General features: G+C 43.3%; 2 protein-coding genes across 2 annotated transcripts in view; both read right to left on the reverse strand.

Moving 5' to 3' along the window:
• Positions 1-14662, reverse strand: part of LOC115138193 (monocarboxylate transporter 2-like) — a 31523-nt gene extending 16861 nt beyond the window's left edge. Inside the window, exon 1 of the mRNA XM_029674759.2 lies at positions 14515-14662. Within this exon, the coding sequence (XP_029530619.2) occupies positions 14515-14594 (80 nt within the window). The 5' untranslated portion in view covers positions 14595-14662. The remainder of the gene's footprint in view (positions 1-14514) is intronic.
• Positions 14663-15032: 370 nt separating this feature from the next.
• LOC115138194 (kelch repeat and BTB domain-containing protein 8) lies at positions 15033-20845 on the reverse strand. The gene is made up of 5 exons (XM_029674786.2): positions 20746-20845; positions 19680-19881; positions 19159-19465; positions 18093-18900; positions 15033-18016 (listed from the first exon to the last, which is right to left on the reverse strand). Exons 1-5 carry the CDS (start codon positions 20759-20761, stop codon positions 17553-17555), a joined length of 1797 nt encoding a protein of 598 aa, XP_029530646.1. The 5' UTR covers positions 20762-20845; the 3' UTR covers positions 15033-17552.
• Between the last annotated feature and the right edge of the window lie 673 nt (positions 20846-21518).

The following is a 21518-nucleotide window of genomic DNA, read 5'->3' on the forward strand; positions in this document are numbered from 1 at the left end:
CTCAATTACAACTGCGACCTGGCCAAGCAAAGCAGTGCGACACAAACAGCACAGATTTACACATAAACAAACGTACAGTAAATAACACAAAAGAAAAATCTATGTACAGTGTGTGCAAATGTAGAAGATTGGGGAGGTACGGCAATAAATAGGCCATGGAGGTGAAATAATTACAATTTAGCATTAACACTGGAGTGATAGATATGCAGATGATGATGTAGAAGTAGAAATACTGGGGTGAAAAGGAGCAAGAGGATAAATAACAATATGGGGATGAGGTAGTTGGGTGGACGATTTACAGATTGGCCGTGTACAGGTACAGTAATCAGTAAGCTGCTCCGACAGCTGATGCTTAAAGTTAGAGAGGGAGATATAAGACTCCAGCTTCAGTGATTTTTGCAATCCGTTCCAGTCATTGGCAGCAGAGAACTGGAAGGCGGCAAAAGGAAGTGTTAGCTTTGGGGGAGCGCATGCTACGGGTGGGTGTTGCTATGGTGACCAGTGAGCTGAGATAAGGCGGTGCTTTACCTAGCATAGACTTACAAATGACCTGGAGCCAGTGGGTTTGGCAACGAATATGTAGTGAGGGCCAGCCAACGAGAGCATACAGGTAGCAGTGGTGGATAGAATATGGGGCTTTGGTGACAAAAGGGATGGCACCTTGATAGACTACAGTCAGTTTGCTGAGTAGAGTGTTGGAGGCAATTTTGTAAATGACAATGCCGAAGTCAAGGATCAGTAGGATAGTTAGTTTCACGAGCGTATGTTTGGCATCATGAGTGAAGGAGGCTTTGTTGCGAAATGGGAAGCCAATTCTAGATTAGTTTACAGTCTAACTAGACATCTAGGTATTTGTAGATGTCCACATACAATTGAAGTCGGAAGTTTACATACACTGAGGTTGGAGTCATTAAAACTAGTTTTTCAACCACTCCACAAATTTCTTGTTAGGACATCTACCTTGTGCATGACACAAGTAATTTTTCCAACAATTGTTTACAGGCAGATTATTTCAATTATAATTCACTGTATCACAATTTCAGTAGGTCAGAAGTTTACATACAATAAGTTGACTGTGCATTTAAATATGGAAAATTCCAGAAAATTATGTCATGGCTTTAGGAGCTTCTGATAGGCTAATTGACATCATTTGAGTCTAATAGAGGTGTATCTGTGGATGTATTTCAAGGCCTACCTTCAAGCTCAGTGACACTTTGCTTGATATCATGGGAAAAGTGAAAGAAATCAGCCAAGACCTCGGAAAATAAATTGTAGACCTCCACAAGTGTGGTTCATCCTTGGGAGCAATTTCCAAATGTCTGAAGGTACCACATTCATCTGTACAAACAATAGTATGCAAGTATAAACACCATGGGACCAAGCAGCCATCATACTGCCCAGGAAAGGGACGTAGTCTCCTAGAGATGAACGTACTTTGGTGTGAAAAGTGCAAATCAATCCCAGAACAACAGCAAAGAAACTTGTGAAGATGCTGGAAGATACAGGTACAAAACTATCTATATCCACAGTAAAACGAGTCCTATACCAACATAACGTGAAAGGCCACTCAGCAAGGAAGAAGCCACTATTCAAAAACCACCATAACAAAGCCAGACTACGGTTTGCAACTGTACATGGGGACAAAGATCATACTTTTTGGAGAAATATCCTCTGGTCTGATGAAACAAAAATAGAATTGTTTGGCCATAATGACCATCGTTATGTCTGGAGAAAAAAGGGGGAGGATTGCAAGCCTAAAAACACCATCCAAACCGTAAAGCAAGTGGGTGTGGCAGCATCATGTTGTGGGGGTGCTATGCTACAGGAGGGAGTGGTGCACTTCACAAAATAGATAGCATCATGAGGCAGGGCAATTATGTGGATATATTGAAGCAACATCTCAAGACAGTCAGGAAGTTAAAGCTTGGTCGCAAATGGGTCTTCCAAATGGACAATGACCCCAAGCATACTTCCAAAGTTGTGGCAAAATGGCTTAAGAACAACAAAGTCATGGTATATAACCTTGTGAAGACTTACAGAAAACGTTTGACCTCTGTCATTGCCAACAAAGGGTATATAACAAAGTATTGAGATAAACTTTTGTTATTGACCAAATACTTATTTTCCACCATAATTTGCTAATAAATTCATTAAAAATCCTACAATGTGATTTTCTGGATTTTTTTTCTCATTTTGTCTGTCATAGTTGAAGTGTACCTATGATGAAAATTACAGGCCTCTCTCGTCTTTTTAAGTGGGAGAACTTGACTAAATACTTTTTTGCCCCACTGTATGTCCCATAAACATCACAAATGGTCCTTTTATTCGATTAATTCCGTCGATATATATCCAAAATGTCCATTTATTTGGCACGTTTGATCCAGAAAATACCAGTTCCAACTTGCACAATGTGACTACAAAATATCTCAAAAGTTACCTGTAAACTTTGCCAAAACATTTCAAACTATCAAATCAAATCAAATTTTATTTGTCACATACACATGGTTAGCAGATGTTAATGCGAGTGTAGCGAAATGCTTGTGCTTCTAGTTCCGACAATGCAGTGATAACCAACAAGTAATCTAACTAACAATTCCAAAACTACTGTCTTATACACAGTGTAAGGGGATAAGGAATATGTACATAAGGATATATGAATGAGTGATGGTACAGAGCAGCATACAGTAGATGGTATCGAGTACAGTATATACATATGAGATGAGTATGTAGACAAAGTAAACAAAGTGGCATAGTTAAAGTGGCTAGTGATACATGTATTACATAAGGATGCAGTCGATGATGTAGAGTACAGTATATACGTATGCATATGAGATGAATAATGTAGGGTAAGTAACATTATATAAGGTAGCATTGTTTAAAGTGGCTAGTGATATATTTACATAATTTCCCATCAATTCCCATTATTAAAGTGGCTGGAGTTGGGTCAGTGTCAATGACAGTGTGTTGGCAGCAGCCACTCAATGTTAGTGGTGGCTGTTTAACAGTCTGATGGCCTTGAGATAGAAGCTGTTTTTCAGTCTCTCGGCCCCAGCTTTGATGCACCTGTACTGACCTCGCCTTCTGGATGATAGCGGGGTGAACAGGCAGTGGTTCGGGTGGTTGATGTCCTTGATGATCTTTATGGCCTTCCTGTAACATCGGGTGGTGTAGGTGTCCTGGAGGGCAGGTAGTTTGACCCGGTGATGCGTTGTGCAGACCTCACTACCCTCTGGAGAGCCTTACGGTTGAGGGCGGAGCAGTTGCCGTACCAGGCGGTGATACAGCCCGCCAGGATGCTCTCGATTGTGCATCTGTAGAAGTTTGTGAGTGCTTTTGGTGACAAGCCGAATTTCTTCAGCCTCCTGAGGTTGAAGAGGCGCTGCTGCGCCTTCTTCACGACGCTGTCAGTGTGAGTGGACCAATTCAGTTTGTCTGTGATGTGTATGCCGAGGAACTTAAAACTTGCTACCCTCTCCACTACTGTTCCATCGATGTGGATAGGGGGTGTTCCCTCTGCTGTTTCCTGAAGTCCACAATCATCTCCTTAGTTTTGTTGACGTTGAGTGTGAGGTTATTTTCCTGACACCACACTCCGAGGGCCCTCACCTCCTCCCTGTAGGCCGTCTCGTCGTTGTTGGTAATCAAGCCTACCACTGTTGTGTCGTCCGCAAACTTGATGATTGAGTTGGAGGCGTGCGTGGCCACGCAGTCGTGGGTGAACAGGGAGTACAGGAGAGGGCTCAGAACGCACCCTTGTGGGGCCCCCGTGTTGAGGATCAGCGGGGAGGAGATGTTGTTGCCTACCCTCACCACCTGGGGGCGGCCCGTCAGGAAGTCCAGTACCCAGTTGCACAGGGCGGGGTTGAGACCCAGGGTCTCGAGCTTGATGACGAGCTTGGAGGGTACTATGGTGTTGAATGCCGAGCTGTAGTCGATGAACAGCATTCTCACATAGGTATTCCTCTTGTCCAGGTGGGTTAGGGCAGTGTGCAGTGTGGTTGAGATTGCGTCGTCTGTGGACCTATTTGGGCGGTAAGCAAATTGGAGTGGGTCTAGGGCAGGGGTGTCAAAGTCAAATGGACGGAGGGCCAAATAAAAAAATCAGCTACAAGACGAGGGCCGGACTGTTCGAATGTTCATTGAAAAATTTTTAAATGACGCATATAGTCTAGTGAACCTAATTGAACCTACTGAAAACCTAACAAATATATTACAATATGATCAGATAAATAAAGCAATATTTTCTTATGGCTCTGTCAGTAATCTTTAATTTTCAACAGACACAAAAGACAAATTTCCTTTATATAAATATCCCCATAACATGAACATTAAATGAAAGAAACCGGTATTCAAGGCACCATCAGTAGACTATATTTTCTATTTTAGCAAAAGTGGGCTAAATTTACTTCAAAGAAAAAACAATAATAGCAATTTTCTATCATCCACTCAACTGAAATATTTTTAAAATATAATTGGATTGAAATACAAAAAAATAAAGTGCAAAAATCTATTAATCAAAAACAACACTTTGTTTAAGGAGAAGTAACATGCAGTGAAAACAAATATTAAATTTTAACTTTTAAACTTGAACTGAGTAAAAACTCTAAATATGTGATTGCACAGTAATGTTCACTTGTTTGAGGTTGAGGGTGATACTTGGTGGTGTCCCATCTTTTCCACAAGTTCATCAATGTTCGGGGTAAGGCTCTGAGCTGAAGAAATCCTCAGAATTGAGTGGAGGTGTTCAGCAGTATGTCGACTTCTGTGTGATGTTTTGTTCAGGTTCATCAAAGAAAACAGTTGTTCACACAGGTATGTGCTGCCAAACATAGACAACGTTTGAGCAGCCTGGATGCGCAGCTGGGGCATTGTGCCGGGAGGAAACGGGCGAACTCCGCAGCACCCACTGCCGCATATTTTGCCCTCAGTGCATCATTGCATTGGAGGTCAATCAACTCCATTTGGAGGTTTGGTGGTGAGCTTTCCACGTCAACAGCAAATGGGTTACCGAGCAGTTCCAACCTGCTTTTTTGTGCTTCAAAGTCAGCAAATCGGCGTCGAAAGTCAGCGGCAAGCATACCTATTTTATCAGCCAACTGTGTGCTCGGGAACGCACTGGTAGAGAGCTTCTCTTTCATGGTCTGGCAGCTGGGAAAGTGGCTCAAATTTTCTTTCCGCATCTGCGTCTCCCACAGAGTCAGTTTGGTTTTAAATGCCTTCACTGTACTGTACATATCAGAGATGACACGATCCCGACCCTGCAGCTGCAAGTTTATTGCATTCAGATGACTCGTAATGTCACACAGAAAAGCCATTTCACACAGAAACATTTCGTCTCGGAGTTGTGTTGTGTCTTTCCCTTTGCTGTCCAAGAACAGACAAATCTCCTCACGAAGCTCGAAACATCTTTGAAGCACCTTTCCCTGGCTTAGCCATCGCACCTCTGTGTGATAAGGCAAATCACCATGCTCCGTTTCTAACTCCGTCAGAAATGCCTTGAACTGGCGGTGATTCAAACCTTTGGCTCTGATAAAGTTAACTGTGCGCGTGATGATGCTCATTACATGCTCCATTTTCAAGGCTTTACCGCACAACGCTTCCTGGTGTATGATACAATGATAAGCTGTCAGCTCACCTGTCGCGTTTTCCTCTTGCATCTTTTCCCGTATCTTCGCCACCAGTCCGCTCCTGTGTCCACACATCACAGGTGCTCCGTCGGTTGTCAAACCCACGAGTTTTTCCCAAGGCAGCTCCATCTCATTTACACATCTTGACACCTCTTCATACAAATCATGCCCCGTAGTTGTGCCATGCATAGGACGTAAAGCCAAAAACTCCTCTGTCACGCTTAGGTTGGAGTCCACTCCGCGGATGAAAATTGACAACTGGGCAATGTCAGAAATGTCGGTGCTCTCATCCACAGCCAAGGAATATGCAATAAAATCTTTTCCCTTTTTCACAAGCTGCTCTTTTAGATTGATGGACAACTGGTCTACTCTCTCGGCAATGGTGTTTCTGCTCAGACTCACATTTAAAAAGAGTTGCCTTTTCTGGGCAAACTTCGTCACAAACTTTAATCATGCAGTTTTTGATGAAATCCCCCTCCGTAAATGGCCGGGCTGATTTAGCGATCTCTTCTGCCAAAATAAAACTGGCCTTGACAGCAGCCTGGCCTTGTGATTTGGCTTTTTTGAACAGAGCCCGTCGAGATTTGAGGCCTCGTTTTAATTCCTCTGCCTTTTGTAGCCTTTGTTCCATGTCCATATTCTTGTTTTTGTCCGCGTGTTTCGTTTCATAATGTCGTCTCAGATTATACTCTTTCAGTACCGCCACACTTTCTCCACACAGAAGACACACAGGTTTTCCAGCTACCTTCGTGAACATATACTCCGACTCCCACCTTGTTTGAAACCCCCGGTTCTCAGTATCCACCTTCCGTTTTGCCATTTTTGATGGGTATCTGAAAGTTAATTTTACTGTGATGCTGACGACTGCTGTGCCAATAAATATTGAAATGAAGCAGCCTACTGCTCGGTGCGTCACCTTTGCATTGTGGGAAATGTAGTATTGGTGCGTGTAAAAGATCTGCGGGCTGCCGGCTTGCTGCGGGCCGGTTCTAATAATAAATCAAGATCATCCCAGGGGCCGTAAAAAACCTTCTTGCGGGCCGGATGTGGCCCGCGGGCCTTGACTCTGACATATGTGGTCTAGGGTGTCAGGTAGGGTGGAGGTGATATGGTCCTTGACTAGTCTCTCAAAGCACTTCATGATGACGGAAGTGAGTGCTACGGGGCGGTAGTCGTTTAGCTCAGTTACCTTAGCTTTCTTGGGAACAGGAACAATGGTGGCCCTCTTGAAGCATGTGGGAACAGCAGACTGGTATAGGGATTGATTGAATATGTCCGTAAACACACCGGCCAGCTGGTCTGCGCATGCTCTGAGGGCGCGGCTGGGGATGCCGTCTGGGCCTGCAGCCTTGCGAGGGTTAACACGTTTAAATGTCTTACTCACCTCGGCTGCAGTGAAGGAGAGACCGCATGTTTTCGTTGCAGGCCGTGTCAGTGGCACTGCATTGTCCTCAAAGCGGGCAAAAAAGTTATTTAGTCTGCCTGGGAGCAAGACATCCTGGTCCGTGACTGGGCTGGGTTTCTTCTTGTAGTCCGTGATTGACTGTAGACCCTGCCACATGCCTCTTGTGTCTGAGCCATTGAATTGAGATTCCACTTTGTCTCTGTACTGACGCTTAGCTTGTTTAATAGCCTTGCGGAGGGAATAGCTGCATTGTTTATATTCGGACATGTTACCAGACACCTTGCCCTGATTAAAAGCAGTGGTTCGCGCTTTCAGTTTCACGCGAATGCTGCCATCAATCCACGGTTTCTGGTTTGGGAATGTTTTTATCGTTGCTATGGGAACGATATCTTCGCCGCACGTTCTAATGAACTCGTACACATAATCAGCGTATTCGTCAATATTTTCATCTGACGCAATACGAAACATGTCCCAGTCCACGTGATGGAAGCAGTCTTGGAGTGTGGAGTCAGCTTGGTCTGACCAGCGTTGGACAGACCTCAGCGTGGGAGCCTCTTGTTTTAGTTTCTGCCTGTAGGCAGGGATCAGCAAAATGGAGTCGTGGTCAGCTTTTCCGAAAGGGGAGCGGGGCAGGGCCTTATATGCGTCGCGGAAGTTAGAGTAACAATGATCCAAGGTTTTACCACTCCTGGTTGCGCAATCGATATGCTGATAAAATTTAGGGAGTCTTGTTTTCAGATTAGCTTTGTTAAAATCCCCAGCTACAATGAATGCAGCCTCCGGATAAATGGTTTCCAGTTTGCAAAGAGTTAAATAAAGTTCGTTCAGAGCCATCGATGTGTCTGCTTGGGGGGGGATATATACGGCTGTGATTATAATCGAAGAGAATTCTCTTGGAAGATAATGCGGTCTTACATTTGATTGTGAGGAATTCTAAATCAGGTGAACAGAAGGATTTGAGTTCCTGTATGTTTCCTTCATCACACCATGTCTCGTTAGTCATGAGGCATACGCCCCCGCCGCTCTTCTTACCAGAAAGATGTTTGTTTCTGTCGGCGCGATGCGTGGAGAAACCCGTTGGCTGCACCGCATCGGATAGCGTCTTCCCAGTAAGCCATGTTTCCGTGAAGCAGAGAACGTTGCAGTCTCTGATGTCCCTCTGGAATGCTACCCTTGCTCGGATTTCGTCAACCTTGTTGTCAAGAGACTGGACATTGGCAAGAAGAATGCTGGGGAGTGGTGCGCGATGTGCCCTTTTTCAGAGTCTGACCAGAACACCGCCTCGTTTCCCTCTTTTTCGGAGTCGTTTCCTTGGGTCGCTGCATGCGATCCATTCCGTTGTCCTGTTTGTAAGGCAGAACACAGGATCCGCGTCGCGGAAAACATATTCTTGGTCGTACTGATGGTGAGTTGACGCTGATCTTATATTCAGTAGTTCTTCTCGACTGTATGTAATGAAACCTAAGATGACCTGGGGTACTAATGTAAGAAATAACACGTAAAAAAACAAAAAACTGCATAGTTTCCTAGGAACGCGAAGCGAGGCGGCCATCTCAGTCAGGTATTTTTTTATGTAAATAATCAATACAATTGAAGACGGGATGATCTGTGTTCAAAACAGGAGGAAAATAAACTGTAGCTAGCTTTCTGGTCAAGCGCCTCTATCTAACAGTACACTTAAAGTGACCCTCATTCAAGATGGCCGAACTTCTTCATTACACAAAGGATAAACCTAAAACAATAGACTGTTGACATCCAGTGGAAGCGATAGGAACTGCAAGAAGGTCCCTTAGAAATGAAAACCCATTGAAAAAGGGACAAATCTGAATGGTTTGTCCTCTGGGTTTCACCTGCTAACTAAGTTCCGTTATACTCACAGACATGATTCAAACTATTTTAGAACCTTCAGAATGTTTTCAATCCAAATATACTAATAATACGCATATCTTATCTTCTGGGGATGAGTAGCAGGCAGTTGAATTTGGGCATGAATTTCATCCGGACGTGAAAATACTGCCCCCTGTCACCAAGAAGTTAACTTGGCTTTCGAAGATCTTAGAAAGGCAGGGCAGGATGGATATAGGTCTATAACAGTTTGGGTCTAGAGTGTCTCCCCCTTTGAAGAGGGGGATGACCGTGGTAGCTTTCCAATCTTTGGGGATCTCAGATGATACGAAAGAAAGGTTGAATAAGGCTAGTAATAGGGGTTGCAACAATTGCAGCGGATAAATATAGAAAGAGAGGGTCCAGATTGTCTAGCCCAGAATATGATTTTGCAGCTCTTTCAGAACATCAGCTGTCTGGATTTGGGTGAAGGAGAAGCGGGGGGGGGCTTGGGCAAGTAGCTGCATGGGGTGCTGAGATGTTGGCCGGAGTAGGGGTAGCCAGGTGGAAAGCATGGCCAGCCGTAGAAAAATGCTTATTGAAATGATCTATTATCGTAGATTTATCGATGGTGACAATGGTTCCTATCCTCAGCGCAGTGGGCAGCTGGGAGGAGGTGCTCTTATTCTCCATTGACTTTACAGTGTCCCAAAACTTAGTGCTACAGGATGCAAATTTCTGTTGTAAAAAGCTAGCCTTAGCTTTCCTAACTGACTGAGTTTATTGGTTCCAGACTCCCTGAAAAGTTGCATATTGCGGTGGCTATTCGATGCTAATGCAGAACGTTGAATGTTTTTGTGGTGAGATGGTGAGGAAAGCACATTTAAAGAGCAACCAGGCATCCTCTACTGACTGAATGAGGTCAATATCCTTCAAGGATACCCAGGCCAGGTCAATTAGAAAGGCCTGCTCGCTGAAGTGTTTTAGGGAGTGTTTGACAGTGATGAGGGGTGGTCTTTTGACGCACGCAGGCAATGAGGCAATGATCGCTGAGATCCTGGTTGAAGACAGCAGAGGTGTATTTAGAGGGCAGGTTGCTCAGGATGATATCTTTGAGGGTGCCCATGGTTACGGATTGAGGGATGTATCTGGTTGGTTCGTTGATAATTTCTGTGAGATTGAGGGCATCTATCTTAGATTGTATGGCTGCATACCTTTGTTCTCAATTTCCTCCTGAAGACATACCCAAATCTAACTGCCTGTAGCTCAGCCCCAGAGGTAAGGATATGCATATTTTTGGTATCATTTGAATGGAAACATTTTGATGTTTGTGGAAATGTTAATTGAATGTAGGAGAATATAACACAGTAGATCTGGTGGAAGAAAAGAGAAAGAAAGAGCATACGTTTTCTGTTTTTTATTGTTGTAGTATCATCTTTCACATGTACTAGAATAGCCACACAGTCAGATAGGATGCTGGAGATAATTTTGACGGATAACATCAGAGGGCAACTGTAGGTGTGCAAAGTTTCAGACTGATAACTTTAGGAATGGGTGAGCTACATTACATTTAGCATGAAGTCACCCAGGTGTCCCACACAAGTTGCCCAAATGTACCCAAGTGGCCGAATTGGTGAAATGACCTTTAACACCCACCTCTCAACAGCCAGTGAAGGGCGCCAAATTCAAAACAACAGAAATCCCATGATAAAAATTCATCAAAGATATAAGTATTATACACCATTTATAGATAAACTTCTCGTTAATCCAACCACAGTGTCCGTCTAGGACTTCATGTTACTCAATACATGTATGTTTTGTTCGGTAAAGTTCATATTTATATCCAAATATCTGATTTTACATTGGCACGTTACGTTCAGTAGTTCCAAAAACATCCGGTGACTTTGCAGAGAGCCACATACTTTTACAGAAATAGTCATCATAAACATTGATAAAAGATACAAGTGTTATGCATGGAATTTTAGATCCACTTCTCCTTAATGCAACCGCTGTGTCAGATTTCAAAAAAACTTTCCAGAAAAAGCACACCATGCTATAATCTGAGTAGAGCGCTCAGAGCCCATTCATATATCCGCCATGTTGTGGAGTCAACATTAGTCAGAATAGCATTATAAATATTCACTTACCTTTGATGATCTTCATCAGAATGGACTCCCAGGAATCCCAGTTGCACAAAATTTTTTGTTTTGTTCGATAATCTCCATCATTTATGTCAAAATAGCTCATTTTGTTAGCGAGTTCAGTCCAGTAATCCACATTCATAAAGTGCGTTCACTAGTTTCAGACGAAAAGTCAAAAAAGCTCCGTTACAGTTAGTAGAAACACGTCAAACGATGTATAGAATCAATCTTTAGGATGTTTTTAACATAAATCTTCAATAATGTTCCAACCGGACAATTCCTGAGCCTGTGGCACTCTGCCAGACCACTCACTGAAAGAGCTCTTATGAGCCCCTCCTTTAGATTAGAAGCATCAAACTCGTTTCTAAAGACTGTTGACATCTAGTGGAAACCGTAGGAAGTGCAAAATGACCAATATTCCACTGTGTATTCGATAGGGGTTAAAAAACTTCAAACCTCAGATGTCCCACTTCCTGGTAGGATTTTTTCTCAGGTTTGTGCCTGCCATATGAGTGTTATACTCACAGACACCATTCAAACACTTTTAGAAACTTCAGTGTTTTCTATGCAAATCTACTAATAATATGCATATTCTAGCTTTTATGGCTGAGTAGCAGGCAGCTTAATTTGGGCACGCTTTCATCCAAAATTTCTAATACTGCCCTCTACCCCAAAGATGTTTAGCATGTCCCAGTCAGTTTAGGTCACCTAATATTATGAAATCTGAACATAAATGGGGGGCAATCAATTCACATATGGGATCCAGGGCACAGCGGGGGCTGAAGGGGGTCTATAACAAGCGGCAACGGTGAGACTTGTTTCTGGAAAGGTGGATTTTTAAAAGTAGAAACTCAATATTTTGGGGCACAGACCTGGATAGTATGACAGAACTATGCAGGCTCTCTCTGCAGTAGATTGCAACTCCACCCCCTTTGGCAGTTCTATCTTGTCGGAAAATGTTGTAGTTAGGGATGGAAATTTCAGGATTTTTGGTGGCCTTCCTAAGCCAGGATTCAGACATGGCTAGGCCATCCAGGTTGTCGGTGTGTGCTAAAGCAGTGAACAAAACAAACTTAGGGAGGAGGCTTCTTATGTTAAAATGCATGAAACCAAAGCTTTTACGGTTACAGAAGTCAGCAAATGAGAGCGCCTGGAGAATGGGAATGGAGCTAGAGGCTGCAGGGCCTAGGTTAACCTCTACATCACCAGAGGAACAGAGAAGGAGTAGGATAAGGGTACGGCTAAAGGCTATAAGAACTGATTGTCTAGTGTGTTCGGAACAGAGAGTAAAAGGAGCAGATTTCTGGGCGCGGAAGAATAGATTCAAGGCATAATGTACAGACAAGGGTATGGTAGGATGTGAATACAGTGGAGGTAAACCTAGGCATTGAGTGACGATGAGAGAGGTTGTCTCTAGAGGCACCATTTAAGCCAGGTGAGGTCACCGCATGTGTTGGGGGTGGAACAATAGGTCTAGCTAAGGCAGGGCTGGAGGCTCTACAGTGAAATAAGACAATAATCACTAACCAAAATAGCAATAGATAAGGAAGATTGACATTAAGGAGAGACATGTGTAGCCGAGTGATCATAGGGTCCAGTGAGTAGCTAGGCGAGCTTGAGGCACGGCGATTTAGACAGCTAGCGGGCCGTGGCTAGCAAATGGGCCTTCGATGGACGTCGCAATGGAAGAGCCTATTGAAACCCCCTCGGATGGTTACGTCGGCAGACCAGTCGTGATGGATCGGCGGGGCTCCGTGTCGGCAGTAAAACGGCCCAGGTATTGGCAAAATAGGTACTGTAGCCCAATAATTGGATGATGGACCTCTTCTGCTAGCTGGGAGATGGGTCTAGCTCCAGGCTAACTGGTGCTTGCTTAGGGACAGAGACGTTAGCCAGGAGTAGCCACTCGCATAGCAGCTAGCTAGCTGCAATGTTCCGTTGTAAAATTTCAGAGCTTGCAGTAAGAATCTGAAGATGTGGTAGAGAAAAAGCAGTCCGATATGCTCTGGGTTGATATCACGCTGTGCACACTGGCAGAAATTGACCGGGCTGAGGCTGGCTGATGTCCGAGTTAACGGTGATGACCGCTAACAGTGGCTGACTACTAGCTAGTTAGCTGGCTAGCTGCTTATTGGGGTTCTTGTGCTAAAGTGTAAAAAATTGCATATCCATACCACATTGGGTGAGGCGGGAGAGTATGTTCAGTCCGTAGATGGAAATTGAGATAAAATAAATATGTAAAAAATATGTACGAAGAAAAATATATACATGGGACAGGACAAGACAAACAGACATTCGACTGCTACGCCGTCTTGGAATCAGAGTAACATGTATGTGTACATTTATTTTGCAACGCTTGCGCACGCAGTCAGCATGTGAGATCCCTTTGACTTATTCCTAACATTTAGGATAGAAAATTGTTGGACAATGTATATATGCCTTAAATTCTCAAAAATATACTCTTAGCTTTCATTTGAAACCACATTTAACATGCTCTATGAACTTCATGTTGGTGCTCATGGGTCCTTATATATGGAAATGTCCATTAGTAAATAGACTTTCAATATATGCTATTGTTGTAGATGGTGTAATTCCAATTGATTTGTTTATTTACTCTGCTTTTTAGAATCATACTCATAGGTTGCATGTTTTTATGTTGCTGTGTCAATCATTTCAACCTGGTCTCAAAGCATTTTGTATTATTCTGTACGTACATCAGTGAATCTCCATTTAGTATGATATGTTTCGTAAGGCATGTACACGTTTGTAGATGTCCATCAGTCATTTCATATGATATGTTACGAATTACAATTGGTACAATATGTCACAAATTAGCAAAAAAAAGTATGTTACGAATTCTAACTACGTGAACTTTAGCTAGTTTGCTAACGTTAGCTAAAATAGGGTTTAGGGTTAGATTTAGGAGTTGAGTTCAAGGGTGAAGTTTAGGGATAAGGATTGGCTAACATAGTAAGTAGTTGAACATATGCTAATTAGCTCAAATTGTCCGGGATGAGAATCGAAGTCACAACCTTTAGGTTGCTAGACGTTTGCCCTATACACCCACACCAACCAACCATCCTACGTTTGTTTTTGCCTTAAGTAACCATACCAAGCGCACTAATTTGAGTGCACGAGATTTACGTGTACTATGTTATGTCTAGTCTGAGACCAGGCTGATCATTGCTAAGTTTAGTTAAGTAATTCAAACTAGCCGTTTTACGAGTTGCATCAAGACTACCTGATGAGACGCACAGAAGAACGTAAATAATACGTTTTAGCTGTTTGCTTGTGAAGGTGCATCATCTCCCCAGATCCTACATATGGAGTCAATTTAAAAATCCAAAGAACGTGTTTTCATTTTAAGGAGCTAGCATAATGACCATTTGCGATACACCCAACAAATTCAGGAAGCCTCGAATTTGGTTGGTACACGTGGATATCCGACTCGGTGTGCACACATACAAGTTGAAACGTTTAACATATTGGGTGCGAGACATAAATAAAACAATCTTACCTTGACCACGAAAATACAAAGCCCAGCACTTGAACTCCGAGGACAACCCTGAAAGTTTCTGAAACAAATCGATAGAACATTTCAGAAGCTTTTAGACACGTGTCACCTCATTTCCCCCTGGTGGTTCATTGAATGAATTCGAACAGTCTTCTACTCCCAAAAGGCTATGAATTTTATTTACTAGGCAATCGATTCTGGTCGTTATTTATATTTTATGCAAACCGACATTGATGGTCCCATCTTTCACTACCCAGGTCACTAGAATGTCCTTACTCAGTGACGTCATGTCAACTTGCTAGCTATATTTGTTACAAATGTTGTAACTTTATCTATTGAAAAGGTACCAAATTGTTTTGTATTCATCACATGCGCCGAATTCAACTGGGAGTTTTTTTTTTTACTAACATTGTACAATGTGATAAGTTACTTTTTATAAAAATAGCTAGCTAGACAAGGGTAGTACAAGGTTTGCTAATAATAATAAAGCACCAAATAATCATATGGCAAGTAGTCACCAATAGGTTATCAAATTTTATTCTCAAAATATGTGCAACGTGAATTTCACAGTTGAGCTCAACCACCACTATCCCCCCAAACCCTACAAAGACAAACCATCAAACAAAAATAAATACAGGAAGAGTCCACTGCTAGTTGCCATCTGTGGACAATACTTACATACAGGTCTTCAATGAGCGTCGATATGGCTGCACAAGGCCAACTACGGCTGTTGCACAGAAAGCACATCGATTGTCTGATTCATTTTAAGATTTGCATCGTGTTGGAGATTAACTCAACATTGAAGTTACATATCTGTAATGCTTACTGAGAAGTTATGTTAAAGAAAAACAAACAAGAAAATCAAATAATGTGCCGATATCCATGTGTGGGATACAGAACATAATCACCACCATAACTAAATATAGAAAATAGAAATACAGCCATTGAAATTAAATCACATTATTTTAAGTTACAAAAGGAAAAAAAAAGTTTGTAAAAACTGTGCAAGTACAGAAAACGTATAGTTCAGTATATTACACAAGACATTTAAATACAGTACTCTATCAATAGAAATCCTGAGAGTTGTCCATTCCTGGTTCCCAAGTGACTGAGTTCAGGCATTCGGGCAAACCCCCTTTCACCTGTGAGGCTTCAGGAGGGCATTGCTCTGACCAGATCAAACAAGCACCAAATGAGCTGCAATCATTTTCTTTACAAAAGTTTATCATGGTCACCTCCACACCTAGAATGTGGGTTTTCATATTATTCCCCATTTCAAATTCTTTGCAAGCAGAACTGTATATCCCAAGATTGCTTTGTTGTTGATTGATTTTAGGGAAAATCATATGTAGTGCAAAGATGACACGGCAACCTGCATGAGGAAATTATTGACATCATTGAAAATGTTGCAGTTCCATAGGGAACCGTCACTCAATGGCTGTGTTACCCCAATTATTACATACAAGACTGTCAAAAAAGCAGGGCCAAGTTCTTGTTTTTCCTCCATGTGATAGCATGTACAGATGGATTCATGTGTAAAAGATGTAAAGTTGTGCCCAACACTGGTAGTTCTGTCCAGGACGGTGCTTGGTAAAGTTTGCAGTGACTGACTATTGGAGAGTGATTCAGTGCAATGATGAGTAAGACTTGAGACACTGCCTCGCCAGGCTAAACACACAGGACTACTATCCGATGCACCCACCCACAGGCACAATGACAGCCATTGGGATCTGCGCCAAGTTACACACCAACAATCTCCATTTTACTCCTCAAACTACTACTGTACATCAGCTAGCCACACAGCCAATATTGAGCAGTTTCACCTAAAATACACAAATTGAGCTTGAAAAGTTAATGCACTTCCACAAGGGTAAACCTAATTGTATCAACGTTTCCTTAGTTATTGCTACTAGAAACTTTATCCACTTTTCAGATGAACCAAGTTCTGAAATGCATTTTGGCATTTAAGAGGTAGGTTATTCCAAACACTTCTAATCAATAGACATGCTGAATTTTTTTTTTATATCCACAGAAAACTGCTGCAGCAAGCTGCCCACACTTTGGACAAATCAATGCATCTGACTGAACCACGTCCCTTCGCTCCTTACCTGACTGCTGAGTTGCTATCAAAGCAAACGGTTGCATGGTTCAAAATGTCTCACTTATGCTAGCCACACACACACCTGACGCCATGCTTGTTTCTCCAATGTGGAGAGTGAATAGTCTAACTTCGAGTTGTCTTGGCATGTGAAACTTGTTACAAAAATATGGATGTCAGCTGCGAGTGTGAAGCTGATCTACGAATGCAAAAATTATGAATCCAACTACAACAAAGCCAAACAGCACATTGGTTGACACAGCGAAGGCCTTCTCTTAAAAGCAAAGTATGCATTTCACAAAATAACATACCTTCCTCCTACCACCGATTGAAATAAACCTAAATCACTAGCACACACACAAATAATAAACACTTCCAAAGACGAGCTTGCTGTAGGGCGCAATGAGCAGACAAAACCCCATCAATTGAGCATCACCGCCCATCTTACCCGTATGAATAAAGACTAAAATTATTAATAATTCTCACTTTATGCTGACATGACAATAAGAGGGCACTTCATATTGATCCCGCAACTGCATGCATATCAATTGTAAAAATTCTAACCTATATATCCTTTTAAGAATGGTATTTTATTAGGATCCCAATTAGTTGTTTTGCGAAAGCCGCAGCTACTCTTCCAGGGGTCCACACAATAAAATGGAACAAAATGGCTCAAAAAACAAAACAAGATAATTGCACTTATGATTCATTGTCCTATACTGTAAAACAAGTATCAGTATGGGTATTTGGTTCCGGACTGGAGAAAAAAATAAAAAAATAATTCTGCAATCTTTTAAAACCACCCCAATTTGATCGTGTTGAACCATTAACGCTTTAAGACTAAACTCAACAGTCCTTGTGGTGCAAACACAGGACAGTACCAGGCACGCAGGACAACGCACCAGCCCTCTTCGTGGAGGAGGGAACCTGTCACCTACGGCCCTCAGAGCACTTTCTGAAGACACTGTGGGTACAGTTTGGCCACCACACACTCAAAATGGCGACCAAGGTCCCAGAGGCGGTCGGGCGTCTCGTAGACTTTGGTCCATGTGTCCGCCTCGTCGTCGTACTGGTAGAGGGAGTTCTTCCTGCTGGTACGGAACACATGTTCCTCCACCATGACCTGTGTGGCGCGGACAAACAGCTGCAGCTTGCCCTGGAGGAGCAGGGCCTTGATGTAGGGGCTGGTGGCCTGGTCAAACGGAAGGTCTCTCTTGCGGGCCCAGGTGTTCTGCTCGATGTCGTAGACCTCCATGGTGAAGGTGCGCTGGTGGTTCCTGCAGGTGCCAGCAATGTAGTAGATGCAGTTATTGTGTAAGGCAGCCAGGCCCTGGCTCCGGGGGACTCTCATGGGGGCCAGGTGGCCCCAGTAGTTCTTGCGAGGGTCAAAACAGAAGAAGTATTCACCTGAGAAACAGAGAAAAGAAGCACCATTGAGTGTTAAGAAAAACATAAACATAGTGTCTCCACTATTCCGCCTCACCTTGGAGGATGTAGATGCGGTCTCTGTACTCCACAGCACTGTGGAACTCCATGGCTACAGGCATGGGGCTGACGGCGGTCCAGTAGTTGTCTCTGGCATCGTAGCACTCCACTGACTTCAGTGCATTCCTCCCATCCCCCTCATACACACGGCCCCCCAGGGCGTACAGCTTCCCGCAGCAGTGGACCAGCCTGCAGCTGATCCGGGCCCGCAGCATGGGCGAACGCCACAGCCAACGGTTCCCTGCGTGCTCGTACTGCCAGAAGTCACTCTCCGCGCGGTGGTCGATGCACACCTCATTGTTGCTAGGGCGGTAGCCCCCGGCGATGAAGATGTCATTCTCAGATGACACCAGGATGCCCACCTCCCGCAGGTCATTGGGGGGCTTGCAGAGCTTGAACACCTTCCCAGCAGTGGTATCCAGGCAAGGCACAGTCTGCTTCTTCCCTGAGTGTTTGTGTTCCGCATCAAAACAGATGACCATCTCAGAGGCGGTCATGCCCAAGCGCTGGGGGCAGCCGTTGGTGCCGTTGAGACGGGCCATGGCAGAGTCTCTGGAGAGGGCGCAGGCAAAGGGGGGTGGGATGCGGCTGAGGAAGGAGTTATCCAGGAGTGGCAGGCGGATGCATTGAGAGAACACTTCAGCCAGGTGGGCCTCCCTGCGGGAGCGGTCGTGCTCCAGCCAGCGCACAATGCTCTCATACACGTGCTCCTCCTTCTCCACGTTCAGGTCATCGTTGTTCAGGATGCTCACCAGCTGCTCTTTGGTGAGCTGGAGGAACTCCTGCTCCCGCGCCACACACAGGAACTACAACAGCACAACACCACATGTCACATTTCACCTAGACCTCAGTCATTTGTCGCAGAATGCTCAACTAACAGATAAAGACCTGGAATGCTAGCCTAAAATATAAGTGTCAACTACTTTATGCTACTTGTGTTTTCACATTATTGTAATTATAAGGCCATTTTAATGATATATTGATACATTAATCCTTCCCAAATGGCAAGCCAAGTGAAGCACAATAGTGTAATAGAACAGCTTTTTCTTAGAATTAAAACCCACCTTCTTGCGTATGTAGTCCTGGGAGCGCTCCCTCAGCAACTGGTGGCTGTAGGCGTCGGCGAACATGTAGACCCCGGTGCAGTTCTGGGGGTCCAGACGACTGATCATGAACAGGGCACACTGGTCCTGCAGGGCTGGGATCTGGAAGATGCTGGCTGCCGTGAACAGGGCCTGGATGTTGGACTCTGACAGCGTGACTCTGGACGTGTAGGCATAGTCCAGGACAAGGTGCATGGACTCAGACTCCACCCCGACGAGCCGCACCTCACTTTGGCTGCTTTCTGTAAGGCCACTGGTGAACATGGACCTGGAGGGAAGAGGAAATACACATTTTCTTTTAAATAAGCTTGTTGCAGCATTGCCTGGTCCCAGATACTACTCCATTGCCATCATTGACATGACAATGAGTGACAGGAAGCTGGTATGATGGCACAAACGGACTGGCACTCAGGCTAGTTGAAGCATTGGTCATTTACATTTTTAGATAACGACTACAAACAAGCTGCTCACATCAGACCTACCTAAAGTAAGGGCTGATTGCTGCAAGGACATTTCGGTGACACGAGAATGTCTTGCCATGGTCCACTTCAACAACAATATCTGTGAGCTGTGCTTCATCATACAAGACTTTGAGCTGCTGGAGGATGTTACAGGCATGAACAGCATATACCCCACTGTAGTTTGTGCTTGACGGACTCCCATTCTGTACTTGAAACAGCTTGCCTATGGAAGAAACACATGAGAGAAACATACCCTTTTTCCATGATGGACATTAAACAGACACTATGATGAAATTGTGGGAAACGTTAATAATATTATTTAGTAGCATATGCACCACAACAATTGAGTCAAGCGTACTGGCTACAATGGGTAGAGAAAAATATTCTAAAACATGTGGAGATTAGTAAACTGACTAGCTATGGCTATACTAAATTACTATTCGACACACTAGATAGTCTTGTATAGTAACGTTAGCGAGCATGCAATCAGTGTGCCATGGATATCACCCCCTCAGCACAACTTGTGTGCACGATTTATTGACAGAACAAAGACCCGTTCCGAAACAACGATACCTTTCTTAACTAGCTAGCTAACTCATGTTGACATGGAGCTAGTCGGTTAGCTCATTACACAAGTACCGTCAAACTGGCCAACAACTAGCCATGTTTCATCAGGACGAGACGTGGGCACGTTACGTTAGCTAGCCGGACATACGTTAGTTAGCTTGTTACATACCTTATTGACAGCTATTAATAAAAGCTCAGATAGTACACATGAAATGTCTAACAGTATCATTGGCATACAAATATAGGCAATTGTTTAGACTTAGTTCTACTAACAGACAAAATGTGGTTAAAACTAGCCATCTGATAACGTTATAGATAGTAATGCTAGCTAACCAGCATACACTTTGGAAGCCATTCGCTTACTGCTTCACTTGTAAAACGAAGAGACAATCTTAAGTGTCTAATACTTTTGTCAGGGTGTAATCTTGGTGGTTATATACCATTCAATATGAATTAGGGAACTTTAAAATTGGTTTTAAAAAGTCTGCCTCGTTAACACAAACAATCAAGAAACGCTAACCTCCACTGGCAGCCATTCTCCTCAGTCTGTTCTCAGAGCACACGGTGAAACGGAAACAGCCGACAATGACACCCAATCAACATAGAGCCAATGGAATTGATGATCAAATTAATCACTAAAGGAACATCTAGGCAACAATTTATACGTTCTCTTTTAATCAGGAATAATTTGAATATAGATTTAAAGGCCCAGAGCATTTAATTTAGAACAAGGGCTCTGTATAGGCCAACACTGTGTTCTATTTAATGATATGATTTACACACACTATCTTGTCATGCATCCGAAGTTTAATGTAGGACAACCCTTACAAAAACACAAATTCTTAGCATCCAAGTAACTCCAAGGTCTGTCTAGCCATTACCTTGCATCTATGAAACTACACTACTTTGATTGTCTCTATGCTGCTAAAGGCCCATACCAAGCTTGTTATCAACATTACAATTGGTGAATGGCCTTTCAGTAATTAAGAAGAATGTATGAAATGCAATTCATTTAAATTTGAACTCTCAATCACAAGAGAGAGTGGTCAGCATTTTGATGTGGGCCTCTTGAAGTTCAGCACATACAGTCTGGTCTCATAAACTAGGCATAATATAGTAAATGTAAATCCTGGCCACTCAAATTACTGTAGAATCATATGTTACGTTTAGTATGGCTACATAAGACAGAAGGTTGCTTAAGGCAAAAGCTAGTAGCGTGGTTGGTCGTGGGGTGGATGGGTAAGTGTATAACGCAAATGTCTAGCAACCCATAGGTTGTGTGTTTGAATCTCA

This window comes from Oncorhynchus nerka, linkage group LG2, assembly GCF_034236695.1.
Source record: "Oncorhynchus nerka isolate Pitt River linkage group LG2, Oner_Uvic_2.0, whole genome shotgun sequence".
NCBI lineage: Eukaryota > Metazoa > Chordata > Actinopteri > Salmoniformes > Salmonidae > Oncorhynchus > Oncorhynchus nerka.